At 38.6% G+C, this 17,611-nt stretch overlaps 1 protein-coding gene across 2 annotated transcripts in view; it reads right to left on the reverse strand.

Moving 5' to 3' along the window:
- The window catches only part of LOC129657645 (bifunctional heparan sulfate N-deacetylase/N-sulfotransferase 4), a 284,882-nt gene that overhangs the window by 18,120 nt on the left and 249,151 nt on the right, over positions 1-17,611 (reverse strand). For both annotated transcript variants that reach the window (XM_055588031.1, XM_055588030.1), the window contains exons 7-9: positions 5,582-5,678; positions 2,762-2,885; positions 461-635 (exon numbers count right to left, since the gene is read on the reverse strand). In XM_055588031.1, coding sequence (XP_055444006.1) covers positions 461-635; positions 2,762-2,885; positions 5,582-5,678 — 396 coding nt within the window. The remainder of the gene's footprint in view (positions 1-460; positions 636-2,761; positions 2,886-5,581; positions 5,679-17,611) is intronic.

A 17,611-nucleotide genomic window follows, 5' to 3' on the forward strand; every position in this document is an offset into this window, starting at 1 on the left:
ATTCTTACACAGAAATTGTGCAGTTGGATTTGTGTGTGTATGTAAATCATATATCTATGTCTTTTGTTTATTTGCTCATTTTTCTACTATTTATTTATTTTTAACAATTTGCAGGAAGTTTTTTTTTTTTTACAAACTAAGGGAACTAAGCCCTTTACCATGTATTGCTAAAGATGGTCTACTTGGATACTTAAGTTTGTTAATTATGACAGACCAACATTTTACATGTTTACATGGTTCAATCTCTTAATGTTTTGATTTTTTTTCTATTATACTATGCTTGAAATTCCTTGCCCAAATTGATATGAATTAGATAGCTCTTATTTCTCATAGTTTTTGCTCGTTTGTATAGCTCTTTTAACATTTGACTGTTGAATACATCTGGACTTTAGTAATTTACCATTGCTTACATTCAAGTTATCACCAAATGCTTTTAACGATATTTTTTACTGCTTCATACCTGGTACCAAGAGTATGCCCTATCTGAAGGGTCAATGAGGATGGTGATGATCTTGGCTTTGGGGACCAGAGATGCAGCTCGTTTGGGAGCCTCTTCTGAATGGAAGTAATTAGCACTCTTTTCAAATAGAAAGTCACTTGTAATGTTGGATGGAGTAGGAAAAAAGTCCATATACCTGAAGGCAGAGAAAGACAATTGATTAATTTGAGGTCTAATTGTTTCCTACTATACTATGGATAGGAAATTATTTAAACATTTTTACATCCATCTATATACATTTTTAATTATTGATATTATAATAGTTAAAATAGAGACTATTCTGTACACTCTGAAAGTGAAAACAATCCCAGGTATTACTGTTCTAATGGGCTATTTATTTAGGGCAGGCAAAAGAGTGAGATGGAATGGGTAGGTTGCTAAGGAACGGAGGGAAAATTCTTTAGATTTGGGTTGATGTTCTGTGCTATTGAAAGCCAAATCTAAAGAAATTAAGTTTACCCTTGGCAAACAGCAGATTGCACCATATTGCCTAGTAAATATTTTAAAATAGTAAATTTATGTTTGCATACTTGAATGCTAAATTCTTAAATTGAGATTAAAGTGCACAAAAGAGGAAAATGTGTAAGTCAGAATAGCTATAAAATACTAGACAGATTAGGGCATAGCTGCTTTCCTCCTTTTTAACTTCTGCATAATTTGTAGTGTGTATAGCAATGTGAACACATTATAGCCTATCTAGAGTAATTAAGGAGATATTTCCTGCCAGCTGATCCTGCGGAGCCTCGGCAGGTTCACCCCTCCATATGCTGTCGGAACAGTCCTCTGTCTGTAGATTATAGAATCAATATGTTCAGAGGTTAATTCAGTGCAAGGCATTAATTATGTGTGTAACCCTCCTCACAGCTCACCACTTCTCTAACCCTCAAATGTTCTAGAAATAAATAATGAGAGCAATTAAGAATTCATATAAGATACTTATTTTCCTCTTTGACATTTGTTATTATGTTTCCCAAATGTGAAGTGGTGAAAAGTCTCATCTATATTCCTGCTTAACAATTTGCATTCTATTTGAGCTCACAGATAAGAGGAAATTGCTGCTCTGCCTTCAGTAACTTGCATGCAATTTCAAATTCATTTAGTCTTTTTAAATAAGACAGAATAGTGCTATCCTAGGTGCAGAGTGGACACGTCGATGCTCATAATGGGAACTCAAATCTGCTCACTGCCATCACCCTGGCCCCACTCTCATCCTAGCTGCATCTTAAAAGAATGAGCTTTTCATGAGGACAGATTCACATGTGATGTTGACATAACATTACATGCTATGTTAAGTTGTTTAGTCATGTCCAACTCTTTGCGACACTTTGGACTGTAGCCCACCAGGCTCCTCTGTCCATGGAATTTTTCAGGCAAGAATACTGGAGTGGGTTGCCGTGCCCTCCTCCAGGGGATTGTCTTGACCCAGGGATCCAACCCACATCTCCTGGTCTCTGCATTGCAGGCGGATTCTTTACCCACTGAGCCATCAGTACATGCTACCCAGGTACGCAGTGAGGGGAGTTTACCTCAGGGGAATTTGCCTTATATACTTGGGATTTGGAAATCAGGGCCATATTTTCCTTAGAAAATTGGGACATGGCTAGAAAAAAAAAACCAGAGTGAACATCAGTTACAGTATCAGGTTTATTCTGTTTTAGTTTAGGGATAATATTGTGATTTTAAAATTTTCATAACTTATTAAGTACAAAGTAATTTTCCTCTTATGCACTTGTGTGACTAGCATTAATATGGTTTTAGAAACGCTCTGGTATTTGCATGACAAATATCAGCTTAGATTACAATACAACATTTACCATCTATGTGTTTAATGAAGATACAAGTCACAGAGTATAAAAGAAAACAACCTTTTGATTTATTTGTTTTCTCAGGCATTGTTGTGAAGACAAATTATGTATTTAGTAAAAAAAAAAAAACCTCTAGACTCAGTGAAATAATAATATGCTTAAGGAGAATTTTAAATATCCTTATGAATAATTCTGATGAAAATATTCCATAATCCTCTTTATTCAATCATATTAATTTACCAGAAAAATATTATCATTATTGCACTGTGCAAATCAAATTATAGGCAACACTGATTAAACATATCATGATTATAAATTAATTTTTAATTCACTATGGTAGAATTGAACATAACTAATTTATTCTATAATTACATAGATGCCTTGCATATACCTATAATTGCTCATCTGTGAATGAGCATGTGCTAATAATGGACTTTGTATTTGTTATTTTTCTTACCAGTCAATTCCCTTGTGGTAGTTGTTTCCATTAAAGAATTGGACTTCTTCAAATGTTTTGGGACTGGGGAGATTGCTGATGATGGAAGGGTGCATAAGAAGAAATAAATAAAGTGCTGTTGTTCCTATTACAAAAAAAAAAGGAGACAAAAGGTTATATAGCAATAAAAGACAAGAAAAATACTGTATTATTATTATGGGTGGAGGCTTGTGGAGTAGCATGTGGGATTTTAGTTTCCTCAACAAGGGATTGCATCCAGGCCCCCTTGCACTGCAAGTGCAGAGTGGTAACCACTGGACCACCAGGGAAGTCCTAAGACAAATATTTAGCAAAATTTTTGCTCAAAAAGTAATATGCAAGACCAAATCCTTCCAGTGTCAAAATCATTTCCTAAAAAGCAGTTAAGTGCATTTCATGCAGCAATGATTTGTGTTCTTATATTAGTCTTCATGGTTCTATTGACCTAAACATTTCATTTAATCTGAGTACATAGTCAAAGTTAAGTAGGTTGATACAGCTAGGGGAGAAATTCAGAAATTGGGTGATTAGATTTCCCTGCTGAAGTTAGATGAGTGGCTGAAGTATCAAAAACATCCAGCACAGTACCTGAACCTCAATTAATACTATGTTCAAATCAATTAAAGTTAATCAAACTATTCAACAGATGTCGACCAGTGCAACTCTGAACAACTCGCTATAGTAATGATTGGTGATAACCCTTGATAAGAAAAACATATTTGCTGGCCTCAGTAGACTTTAAGTGTATTTGTGGATTTGAGTCAAGGAAACAGGTGAGGAAAGTCCCATGATGAGAAAAGAGTAGAGTGCTTTTCCAATATATGAGAAAATGGGTAATTTAGACTTGGGCCGTCAGGGAAGGCTTCCAGGAGGAAGCATTTTCCAAGATTGTACCTTAAAAATTTCAGTATTTCCCAAAACGCTGAAAGAGGGGTACAAGACTGTGGAAGACAGCCAGTTGACTGTCCTGCCCTGACAAGCCTGATAATGAGGCACTGGGCTGAACAGACTGGCTGACGTCAACCACTGAGTGGATGACATCACAGAAGGCACGAATGTCACAGCTAAACCTAGGTTAAGGCAGAAATCGAGGGCCATAGCAGGAAGGACCATGAAATGACTGGCTCTCATAAATCAAAACTTCCCTTATGGAAAAGGTTATTTCTTTTTGTAACATGGTGCACTCAGGAGACTTTGTTGGATTTCCCAACCCTAGGAGAGTGTGGAATGAACTACACAGGTGGACTGGGGATCTGGAAGAAGAGATCACAGAGAACTGTGTAGATAAAGAAAGTAACAATAGGTCTTAGGGCACCTAGGAAATCCAGAAAGGTGGCTCCTAGTAAAATGGCAGGGCAAAATTTAATAAATGCCCTTAAGGAGATTTCATTTTTATAGCATATAAAAAATCATCATCCAATTTCTTTGACTTGTTTGTTCATCTTGGGAAAGCTCAAACCAGCTAAAAGCTTTATCATTTCCACACTGGTAGGTCAAATATGAAAATCTAAAGGTATAAGTTATTGCCTTTATAAATACAACCAGCAAAGAGGAAAACTAGATTTATACTTATTAACCTGTAGTGTCCTAGTAGAACTAAGAAGTAGTAATATTCAATGACAAATGATAGAAGATATGATTTTAAATTAAAATTTAAACATAATTTTACAACATAGAAATGCTTTCTTTCTTTAGTCGTCATTCCAGTGTTAGAACAGCTGTGAGGGAGTTGGTGGAAAATTAATGAACATTTTAAATAACAAGAACAATAACAAAAGTGATATATATGAAAATACGTGCTGCATTTTTTCTCTCCCTGCACACGTGTAACTTATTGTTGCAACACAATTTATATTCCTGGAGGAAGAAAAGATTTCGACAGCCAATATCTAATAGTCTGGAAATTTTGCCCACAACCTTTAAAATGATCTACTTGCTTGTATTACAAATATCTTCATCTGGGCCAGGCTTATTTATCGTGACTGTTTGTTTTGTGTTATGGTTTGTGCACTCACTGATGAAAATGCTTGTAGTCAGAGTTGTGAATTCAAAATACAGCAAGTCAATAAAAAGTTTAATTAATCAGGACATGAGCAAAGTATATAAAGCTGTCACATGCTGAAGAAAGTATAAAATAGTCTAATTGAAAGTGTCATCTCATTGGCAAAATACCGTCACTCTCTTTTACTGCATTGTTATACACATGTCCTTCAGCACATGAGAAAATATCATGGGGAAAACTGCCTCATAAGCCTAAGGTGCATCAGAAAATAAATCCAAAACATATGTATACATAAGGATTATTTGAAAACAAGCAAAGAAATAAACAAACCACACCGGTAGAATATTTGAAGGTGATAATGTCAGTGGTTCTGAAAAAAAATCAATTCAAGGTTGATACACAGTATAAAATATTTTGAATGAAGCCCAAGTTCTCTTTTATAACTTAATTCAGCAGTTAATGAGGCAAAGCCACTAAAAAGGGTAGAAATTAACAATCAGATACCACAACTGTGACATATAAGCTCAAAGTTGTCAAAAATGTGTTGTCTGTTGAACAGCTTTAAAATTCATACTTAAAAATTTAGTCCATAAGTCTTAATTAATTAAATGAGCAACTTTAGGGTCCCCTAGAGGATCATGGCATAAAGATGATCCATAGTGATGAAGAGAAATTCAATAATGAACTTGAATGGCTAAATATTTCACCAAGGCAAACTAAATCAAATACTATATGACACTGTGTTTCATGACAAAACAAACACAGAAAAACCCACAAACTGCACAGTTGGTTAGTCTTACCTGTTTTTTGTGGCCCGATTACAAGGAATTTTGGTAAGTGGTCACAAGTTTTCTCTCTGGACCATATGTCTTTGTGTCTTTTATCATCACATGGATTCTGCAAGAAGGAAAAATAATGAATCTTACTGTGTAATCAATACCTGGCTCTGTTCCATAAAAATTGTCAAACCACAGGATCAACTTCTTGCCTGATACCCTTAAGCTAGGAGTTAGACCTTGTTCTGGTTCTGATTTTCAAATTGTTTCCTTCTTAAATGGCACCATCCTTTCCTTCAAGGTTAGAACTCTGAATAAAGTCTCTCCTGCCGTCACTCTTCTCAGGCTTGGCTTGGTGTTCTAACTTCTGAGATTCCACCCTACCTCTGAATTCATGTTTTACGTCTGTATACCTCATCCTTAGCTTGTTTCTACCTGGTTTGAACTCAGGTTTTCAGATATCTGTGCTCTGCCCTAATTATTTCTACTTGTTTTTCTCTAGAGGGCTGAAAAGTCATCCTTGAACTCTGGACTTGGCCAATTTTTTCTTCCCTTTTTACACTATATGTTATTCTCTGCTGATCCAGATAATCTCATAGTTTGGCCATATTCCACAAGCAGATACCACGATTATTTCTAGCCCCTCCTTTCCTCCTAAACAATAATTTAAATTGTGTATATGTCACTGTTGCACAGACGTGGTAAGGAAATGAGCCAACATAGACATACATCCGATTTTATCCCCATCTCAACTTTCTCTTATACCAGCCTCCATTCTGTTCAAGTCGAGAGGTCCAAATTTACCATCCAAATCATGACACTTGAGGAGTAAAAGTCCTAAGGACTTCCCTACTGGTTCAGTGGATAAGAATCCACCTGCCAATGCAAGGGACGCTGGTTCAATCCCCAGTCTGGGAAGATTCCACATGCCCATGAGCACATGGCCTGTGTGCCAAGCCACCGAGTCTGTACTCTACAGCCCACGAGCTGCAACTACCAAACCCATGTGTCACAACTACTGAAGCCTGTGTGCCCTAAAGCTTGTGCTCCACAACAAGGGATGTCACTGCAATGAAGAGCCTGTGCGCTGCACCAAGAGTAACCCCTACTGGCTACAACTAGGGAAAGCCCAGGCAAAGCAACAAAGACCCAGGACAGTCATAAATAAATAAATGATCTTTTAAAAAAGGGTAAATGATAGTGATACCACTTTTAAAATATTGACTGACAAAATGGTTTTCTCATATTGGTAATCTAATTAATAAATATATTCAAAAATTATTTTTGCAAAATTCTTTCTAAAAAACATATGTTGACCATTAAAACAATTATAATTTTACATTTATTATTCAAATTTAAAAATGGCATAAGATAATTAATCATTTATGGTTCATATTTATGTACTTAAATCATTTTTTTTAAATACATATCTGCTCTAATATTATGTCACCCAAGTTCCTCTGAAGAATGCTTTCACTAAACCAGCCAAGTTTCAGGAGCCTATTACCTTGGTTGGTTTTTAGAGGCCCAGTGGCCTGCAGCATGTAGTGACATGCCTTCCAAAGTAAAAGGTGAGTATTGTACTTTGCAATTCCTACTACTAAGATAGAGCAGCTTCCCTGGTGGCTCAGACAATAGAGAATCTGCCTGCAATGCAGGAGACCTGGGTTTGATCCCCGGCTTGGGAAGATCCCCTGATGGAGAGAATGGCAACCCACTCCAGTATTCTTGCCTGCAGAATTCCATGGACAGAGAAACCTGGTGGGCTACAGTCCATGGGGTCTCAAAGAGTTGGACACGACTGAGTGACTAACACTTTCACTTTCACTAAGATAGAAGCACAAAGCTTGATAGGCTTCTTTGGGTTTTAGACACATTTTTTTTTTTTGGGGGGGCCTAGGAAATACTTCTCTGAGTCACCGACTGAATGATGCAGAAACCTGCTGGTTTTGAGGGAACCCAGAACAAGAAAAAGCCCTGCAAGAGGTAAGTCTGAAGTCTAAGCAGTCCTCCCGATTGGGCCATGCATTGTGGCAGACCCATGGGACCATGGCCTCTATGGTATAAAAGGACACCAAACAGAGTTTTGGTTAAGCCCCAGAGGAGAATCAGTGTTTACCCTACGGTTCTGCAGCACATCATTCAAACAGTAGCTCCTGGCATGCTACTGGGCCTTGGAAGAGATTATGTTTGTCATGGATTTTCAAAGTAATCACGTGGTCACAATTCACTATCATACGTTTAATGCTGACAGACCAACCAAGTCATAAGTTCAAGTATACCCAGTAGCTATTCATTATAAGATGGAGTGATACAGCTGCAATTTATTTCAAGAAGATACGAAGGCTACAAGTAAACTTTACAAGTTAGTGCCCAGACCCCATGGTACCTATCATGGTCTCACTGATGCCTCTACATCATGGCCATTGATTCAGTGATGCCATCCAACCATCTCATCCTGTTGCCCCCTTCTTCTCCTGCCTTCAGTCTTTCCTCCAGTATCAGGGTTTTTTCCAATGAGTAGGCTCTTCGCATCAGGTGCCAAAGTAATGGAGCTTCACCTTCAGTCCGTGCCAAAGTAATGGTGCTTCAGCTTCAGTCCTTCCAATGAATGTTCAAGAATGATTTCCTTTAGGATTGACTGGTTTGATGTCCTTGCTGTCCAAGGGGCTCTCAAGAGTCTTCTCCAACACCACAGTTCAAACACATCAATTCTTCAGCACTCAGCCTTCCTTATGGTCCAATGCTTGCATCCATACACGACTACTGGAAAAACCATGGCTTTGGCTAGACGGACCTTTGTTGGCAAAGTAATGTCTCTGCTTTTTAATATGCTGTCTAGGTTGGTCACAACTTTCCATCCAAGGAGTAACCATCTTTTATTTTCATGGCTGAAATCACCATCTGCAGTGATTTTGGAGCCCCCCCCCCAAATAAATTCAGCCACTGTTTCCAATGTTTCCTCATCTATTTGCCATGAAGTGATGGGACCAGATGCCATGATCTTCATTTTCTGAATGTTGAGCTTTAAGCCAACTTTTCCACTCTCCTCTTTCACTTTCATCAAGAGGCTCTTTAGTTCTTCTTAACTTTCTGCCATAAGGGTGATGTCATCTGCATATCTGAGGTTATTGATATTTCTCCCAGCAATCTTGATTCCAGTTTGTGCTTCTTCCAGCCCAGTATTTCTCATGATGTACTCTGCTTATAAGTTAAATAAGCAGGGTGACAATATACAGCCTTGACGAACTCCTTTTCCTATTTGGATCCAGGCTGTTGTTCCATGTCCAGTTCTAACTGTTGCTTCCTGATCTGCATACAGATTTCTGAGGAGGCAGGTCAGGTGGTCTGGTATTCCCATCTCTTTCAGAATTTTCCACAGTTGATTGTGATCCACACAGTCAAAGGCTTTGGCAGTCAATAAAGCAGAAATAGATGGTTTTCTGGAACTCTCTTGCTTTTTCCATGATCCAGCAGATGTTGGCAATTTGATTTCTGGTTCCTCTGCCTTTTCTATAACCAGCTTGAACATCTGGAAGTTCACGGTTCACGTATTGCTGAAGCCTGGCTTGGAGAATTTTGAGCATTACTTTACTAGCATGTGAGATGAGTGCAATTGTGTGGTAGTTTGAGCATTCTTTGGCATTGCCTTTCTTTGGGATTGGAATGAAAACTGACCTTTTCCAGTCCTGTGGCCACTGCTGAGTTTTCCAAATTTGTTGGCATATTGAGTGCAGCACTTTCACAGCATCATCTTTCAGGATTTGAAATAGCTCAAGTGGAATTCCATCACCTCCACTAGCTTTGTTCGTACTGATGCTTTCTAAGGCCCACTTGACTTCACATTTCAGGATGTCTGGCTCTAGGTGAGTGATCACACCATCATGATTAACTGGGTCGTGAAGATCTTTTTGGTACAGTTCTTCATAAGTTATCTTTATCCAGGCATAGCCTTCCTGTGTCATAATTCCCAGAGAAAATTATAAGAAAGGAATTAGCGGGACAAACTAAAGCTGCTACTACTGAAGTTGGTCCTGAAACTACTTGACACACCAGGTCAGCTTTCCATGCCAGCAGGACTGTTACCCACTGGTGGGGGAAAGCCAGAGTAGGGGATATAGAGGTGGGAAAATATGGAGAAAATGTGCATTGGTTTCAGCTTTGGAATTGGCTGCAGCAATGAGGCTGCAGTTTCTCCTAATGACCTTCCTCTTATAGGTTTCCCCAGGAATTACGTTCACAATTGTGGAAAAATTGTTCCTGGGTGAGCGTACTATGAGAAGCAAGTATAGCTTTGTGATACAAGGTGTGGATGGGACAGTGGTAGAGGTTGAATGCCTTTTCCTCCACTGAAGGAAACACCCTATTTCTGACAAGCTGGGGAGACAGTACTGCCTTGGCCAAATAGAAGCCACTTGACATGAAGTCATGCATCCCTTGCTACTTTCCAGAGATGGCCCGTGTCCAGTGATTGACTGATTCAGGGGTGTGACAGCCTGACCAGCTTGCTTCAAGGTCAGACAATTTGTATGATTAGCTCTCTCCCTGCAGATCCAGTTGAGGCCTGACTTTTCTAAGACTGCATCATGCTCTGCTTTTTCCTGTTCCACATTTTCCCTTATAAGCTTTTCCTGAAAGTGTTTCCTCGACAAATCATTGAACCAGATCCCTATCACAGAACTGATGCATTTTCCATCGCCACCTTTCACTGGAACAAGAGTACAGCGTAATACAAAAACGCCAGTTGTGTATGCAATCTGTGAGAATTTGCCTTACAAAAGGTTCTCCTATACATCTTGAATTTCTTGATGAATTCATCTATAGAAACTGTGATCAAGGAGTTGATTACAAGCCAATAAGCGCAATAGTTCTTATCTATTTTACATAACTGAAATTTATTTTATTTTTACTAGTGTTTCTATTTTCTGAAATCTTTTTATTCAGTATTCAATCTCAAATTCTCTGTAGTCTAACTTTAGCTTAACTCTCTGAACATAACTTCTGCTATAGCAGAGAAGGCTAAACTATCTTGTCTCCTTTTCTTCCTTGAGTAACAGAACATCACTATTTTGTTTAGTTTCTGGCTTCCCAGCTAGAGATTATATTCATAATCTCTTGAATTTAGCTTCCTTCATATGAGTCACTCCAGTTTAAGTAAGACAAAATGATGTAAAGTATCTTAAAGTCACTCTCCCTAGATTTCCCCTTTTCTACTTACTGCCACTGTAATATGGCTACAATTGCACCACCTGCCTTGGACTCAGAAGTGGAAACTGTATATATGTTGAATACCTGCCAAACTGGGGCCCTGGATAACCATGTAGAACAGAGCCATCTAACTCTCCTAGACTGCCTGCCCATTTTTCAGGTAGTTATATGAGTGAGAAATATCTTCCTATTTAGCCCCTGTATTTTTGGAATGCCATCCTTATAGCAACATTGCCATATTCTCACTGTGATTCTTGTGAGAAGATAAAAAATTTGTGTCACAATATGAATTACTGCACTGCATGCTTCAACAAGAACATTTCACTGCAGGAAAAAAAAAAAAGATTCTGGATGAAGTAACCGGTTGCTTTTGATATAGATTGTTTATATGTTGGCACAATCTTTTTGTCTCATAGTGAATCGTCAACAAATACTTCATACCTATTCATCGGCCTCTGCTTGCAGTGCAGGAGACCCGGGTTTGATCCCTTGGTCAGGAAGATCCCCTGGAGGAGGGAATGGCTACCCACTCCAGTATTCTTGCCTGGAAAATTCCATGGACACAGAGGAGCCTGGTGGGCTATAGTCTATGGGGTTGCAAAGTGTCAGACAGGACTGAGAGACTGGCACCGAATTAACAAATACCAACACCAACCGAAGCTTCCGTTCTGCTGTATTCACTATTATAGATATACTCATACCCGCATGTGAATCTTTGAATTATTTATATTTCTGGGCAACACTTTTATTTTTTTTCTACAATTCAGGGTCAAAATCTTGCCAATTCTTCTCATTGAAGCTAATATCTGCCATAAATCATTCCTATTTATTTTGGTGGTGCAGCAGAGCTCCGTAGTTAAGAGTGTGAGCTCAGGAGGCTTGTGTCTTAAGCAATTTCCCCAAACTCTCTGGACTTCAGGTTTCTTATCCATTAAATCATGATTGATATTGTTTACCTTGCACAGTTATTGAGAACATTAAATGAGTTAATATATTCAGATCAGATCAGATCAGTCGCTCAGTCATGTCCGACTCTTTGCGACCCCATGAATCGCAGCACGCCAGGCCTCCCTGTCCATCACCAACTCCCGGAGTTCACTCAGACTCACATCTATCGAGTCAGTGATGCCATCCAGCCATCTTATCCTCTGTTGTCCCCTTCTCCTCCTGCCCCCAATCCCTCCCAGCATCAGAGTCTTTTCCAATGAGTCAACTCTTCACATGAGGTGGCAAAAGTACTGGAGTTTCAGCTTTAGCATCATTCCTTCCAAAGAAATCCCAGGGCTGATCTCCTTCAGAATGGACCGGTTGGATCTCCTTACAGTCCAAGGGACTCTCAAGAGTCTTCTCCAACACCACAGTTCAAAAGCATCAATTCTTCGGCGCTCAGCCTTCTTCACAGTCCAACTCTCACATCCATACATGACCGCAGGAAAAACCATAGCCTTGACTAGACTGACCTTTGTTGGCAAAGTAATGTCTCTGCTTTTGAATATGCTATCTAGGTTGGTCATAACTTTCCTTCCAAGGAGTAAGTGTCTTTTAATTTCATGGCTGCAGTCACCATCTGCAGTGATTTTGGAGTCCAAAAAAATAAAGTCTGACACTGTTTCCACTGTTAAACAACATTAAATTGTGCTCTATAAAAAAAAGTGCTTACTCTGTGGGCTCAGTCGCTCAGTCGTGTCCAACTCTTTGCAACCCCCTGGACTGTAACCTGCCAAGCTCCACTGTTCATGGGATTTTCCAGCCAAGAATACTGAATCAGGTTGCCATTTCCTACTTCAGGGGAATCTGCCCAATCCAGGGATCAAACCCACATTTATTACGTCTCCTGCATTGGCAGGCAGGTTCTTTACCACTAGCACCACCTGGGAAGTTTATTCTGTAATCTCCCATAAACTCTTTTTTTTCCCTTTGTTCAGATTAGTTAGGCAACTGAAGCAGCAGAAAGAGATTACGCTTGCTGATGGACTGGTTTATTGCAGATATTCATCCTGAGATCTGACTTCCTGGTCCTTGTCAGAAGCACCAGCAACTAAGGTGACTGCCCCTTCTCAGAGTTGGATGGCTAGACTCCTGGGATGCATGAGATATAGGCAAACTTGAAGCTAGGGACTCTTCTACCATATGATCCAGAGACTCCTATATAATCCTAATTCAGTTTATTCATGGATATTTTTTTTTCACATTTATTATACTTAAAGTGCTTCCAAGGTGGTGCAATGGTAAAGAATGCACCTGCCAATGCAGGAGACGCAGGACTCACAGGTTCGATCCCCGGGTTGGGAAGATCCCCTGGAGAAGGAAATGGCAACTCACTCCAGTATGCTTGCCTGAAAAATTACATGGACAGAGGAGCCTGGGGGGCTATAGTCCGTGGGGTCACAGAATCAGACTGAGTGGCTGAGCATGCACACAATATAAATAATCCCTTGATTCCTCTAAATTTGAATCTAGAAATATTGTAACATCTTGCCAGTGTGCCAGAGTGTTAGGAGCTCAGTTGTCCAACTCTGTGACCCCGTGGACTGTAGCCAGCCAGGCTCCTCTGTCCATGGAACTCTCCAGGCAAGAATACTCTCCAGGGGTGGGTTGCCATTCCCTTCTCCAAGGAATCTTCCCAATCCAGGGATCGAACTCAGGTCTTCTGCTTTGCAGGCAGATTCTTTGTCTTCTGAGCCATCAGGAAAGCCCACCTTAGCACCAGGTAATTTTATTTTATAGTTTACTCCCATCAGTGTAATTTCCTGGGAAAGTACAACTAAAATAACTGTGTCTTTGTCTGCCAAAATGAGTGTTTATCCATGTTCTGTGTGTGAGAGTCAAACTCTTTCCAAGTCTTCAATCTGCCTATTTCTGTGAAAGTTTTGTTTCACCAGTTTTGCATGCAGAAATTTGAATGGCAAAGCTATGTATATTGTGATAAAGAAGAAAAGAGGTTTAGTCAAACATACAGAACCAAGAGAGGTCTCACAAAAGATTTTGACTTTCAATAGTGGCACTGAAAAAATCAATCAGTTTGCTCATCCACTTTGTAAGAAAACCATTTGAGCAAATGAACTGAACACCTATTCTGAGATTTGTTCTTTGTTGAGTTATATATGGTGAAATGCAATAAGAATAGGCAATTGACACTGCTTTCCTATTGCTTAATATCTAAAATATAGTAGAAAACTAAATTTCTTTGCAAATGATGCAGTTAAATGATAATATGAGGAGAATAAAGATTAAATTCTATAGTGATCATATGAGTAAATAGCAAGAAATAGCTTCTGGGGCCACCATGAAGAACATCATCAGTGACTGAAATTTTTGTGGGTGTTTGAGAAGTAAAATATCTACACAGTTTATACTACAATAGTTTTCAAACATGTATCAAAGCCTGCCTATGCTTATACCAAATGTTTATGGTGCCCATCCTATCACAGTTAATCAACCATTCAGTCCATATTTATCAAGCAACTCTTATGTATTAGAGTGCAGCAATCAAGAAGACAGAGGTCTCCTCTTCAGAGAACTTACATTCTAGTTGAATATAATTATTGGAAATATAACCAACTATTAGTATGCATGTTACATACTATTACTAGAAACACACACTTGAATTAAATAATTCTGGGTACTGAAATGCAGTGAAGGAAATATGACAGGAAGCTCTTACAAAGAGACAGAAATGGGAGGAAGTGCTTTGGCTCTAGTCATCAGGGAAGGCCTCTGGCTTGGGGTGATACGTGAGTTGAGCCCTGAATGACAACAAGTGCTGAAATAATGAAGTGGATGAGTTGGAGTAGCCAAATAGCAAGAATATCCCAAAATAAGATAAGAGGATAAGAGGAAAATAGGATAAGGGGGAGAATGGGTACATGGATATGTATGCTGAGTCCCTTTGCTGTTCATCTGAACTTACCATAGTGTTGTTAATCAGTTATACTCCGACACAACATTAAAAGCTTTTTAAAAAATAAAATAACATTTTTAAAAAGCCATCTGAGAAAGCAGTAAATATATCTAGATTATGTTTAAATATAATACAATGTGAAGAAAAAATATCCAGAAATCAACTGAATTAGGAATTAGGAATTCCTAATTCCTGAACTGAATTAGGAGTCTTTGCATCATTTAGTAGAATAGCCTATAGCTTCAAGTTTGCCTGAAGAAACTCCAAGCTGTTTCCTTATCAGGTATATTTCTGTCCCAAATGTTTTTATTATTAATTCAATTTATACTACTTCAGTGTTTCCTGTAGGTATTTTATAATTGGTGGCATTTGTTTACATTGGTCTGGATAGACTTTATTTCTAACTGCTTTCCTTCTATGTTAGACCATTTTAGGGCTATTGGGATGCCCACATTTCTTCTTTCATCTCTTTTCTTGGTATGTTCCTTCTTGTCTCTGTTAATCACAGCTTTAATAACAGGATGTTTGCATTTCCTATTTTATATTCTGAAAATGTTTGTTTAGACTTTTCCTACTCTGACTCTCCTTTTATTGTCTGAATAACAGCTCACATAATTTCTAACTTTTATTGATCACCATCTATATTCCAGGCACTTGCTTGATATAGATTATTTCTAATCCTCAAAGCAACCTGGCAAGACAGATATTATTATCCCTTCTTTATAGCTGAGGAAGCTGAGATGCAAGGTGTTTTATTTAGGTCTTGCTGAAGGTGACACAGGACATTAGTTTCAGATTTGAAATCCAAAGCTGGGGTTGTCTCTGCTGTTAAATTGCACGTGTGTGTGTGTGTGTGTGTGTGTGTGTGTGTGTGTGTATGAGAGAAGGGATGCAGGGGGAGAAGATTCTACAGTGATTATAAGAAAAGGGGTTCATTTGCATGCACTTTCTCGTACTTTGTGCCATTGTTATTGTTTTAATTCTAAAGATCAGAAATTTATAAAGCAATTATATCCCTGAGTGTTCCCTACATATCTGAAACTGTTACACACTGTAATTTTCTGTTTTTAGTATCTAGCATGATAGATATGCTGAAATTTTGGAAAAATACTCAGTTAAAGCTGCTTTAGGCAGTGTATATGATAACAGTGCCAGCATAGTGAAAATGCGTGCAACTATCTCTCACACAGGTAAACGGGATACAGGTAGATTTTGTACATGGAATATATGATGAGGTGAGGCAAATTTACTTTTTGGTAGATATAGGTAGAGTGGACACGAGATTCCCTGAGATGATTAACCAGACTTAGAAAAGGCAAAAAATTCTGGTGAAATTATGTTACTAAGAAGGGTATGAGCACTCAGATTTTCCCTCTCTAATTAAGTAAAAATTTCAAATTTACTATCAAGCTAGAGACACATACTTTAAAAAAGTCACACCACTGTCCTGATCCTGAAATTCATGTTTTATAGAATGATGAAAATAACTTTTGCTCTCATTAGATCTGGTTATTCCAACCTACCTGCCTTTTCTTTACCAACAATTTGTTCTGCTCACCGCTTCTTCACACCCTTCCCTGAGAAGGACACCAATGGAACTGATTGGACTGATTATCCTCTCTCAGGTCATGTGTCTTTTCCAGATAACTAGGAGATTCTAGACCTTAATAGCTGAAACATTAAAATTGCCCAGTGCTCAAGGTAGAAGGATTATTTTGTTAATTAGAAACATTTCCAGGTTATCGGTTTTCTCTCCATTCCCTATGCTTGCTTTCTGCTATTCTGACCTCACTCTTTAAAGGAGAATGCTATGAAAGGTGTTTTTGTTTTTCAAGTTCTTCAGCTTCCTCCCATCTTGGTGTGTTGTTTTAAATTTTATTCTGCTTACTAAACTTTGCCATGCACACATCTTTAAAGAAAATTCTTTTCCAAGTCTGCATCATACAAGCTGGTGACTTTCAATGTTTTGTCTCTCAAAGTCATTTAAGCCTAATACAATCCACGTACACTGATGAAGAATTTTAATAGGTTAGGGATATGTATCCTCAGTGCTTCAGTCAGCAAATCCTTATGGAGAAACTCTGAGACACACACCATCTTTGCAAAGACTCAATTCGACCTGCACATTACAAAAGCCAGGGAGTCCATCAGCTCCGTGGAAAAGCTTTTTCTTTCTGTGTGCACTGATCCATAATGAATGCTTTCTCCACAGAACTCCTGTGTAATAGTCTGATTCTTATTCAGAAAACTTTTCTACCAAAGTACTCGGATTTGTGCCTGCATGCTAAATTGCTTCAGTTGTGTCTGACTCTTTGGGGCCTATGGACTGTAGCCCGCCACTGGAGTGGGTTGCCATGCCCTCCTCCAGAGGATCTTCCTGACCCAGGGATCGAACCCAGGAAGGTTCTTTATCACTAGCACCACCTGGGAAGCCCAGTCTGATTTACAAAGGTGCATAAATGCCTGCCTCTGGGGTGAGATTGGTGAAAGAGGCCTGTGGTTCATGGTAATAGTGCCACAAGAATTGCTTTAAGCACAAAATACCTCTGATTTATCCTAAACACCTGTGCATTCTTCACCATATTACACCATCTTTATTCAATAAATTCACACTATTTGTATTTTCCCGTGAAATATTCTCAAAAGCACAGTTGAGCCCAGGGAGAAGTGACAAGTTTACTCTGTAGCTCTGAGTATCTTCAAACATGACTGTACACTCTTGCATACAATACCTTATATTATTATTTATGGCTTATGAATATACTATCAGGGAATCTGGATAACCAACTCAATGAAATAAACTGTATTTTAAACTCTTCTTAATAGGTTGGTCTCATATAATGTTTCACTTGTAGTATATTAAAAGTTATCAGACATTTCTGTAGGGCATACACAAAAAATTCAGTTTTTATTGTTATACTTGGATTAGGGATTCAAAATAGTTA

The sequence above is a fragment of the Bubalus kerabau genome, chromosome 7 (assembly GCF_029407905.1).
Source record: "Bubalus kerabau isolate K-KA32 ecotype Philippines breed swamp buffalo chromosome 7, PCC_UOA_SB_1v2, whole genome shotgun sequence".
Taxonomy (NCBI): domain Eukaryota; kingdom Metazoa; phylum Chordata; class Mammalia; order Artiodactyla; family Bovidae; genus Bubalus; species Bubalus kerabau.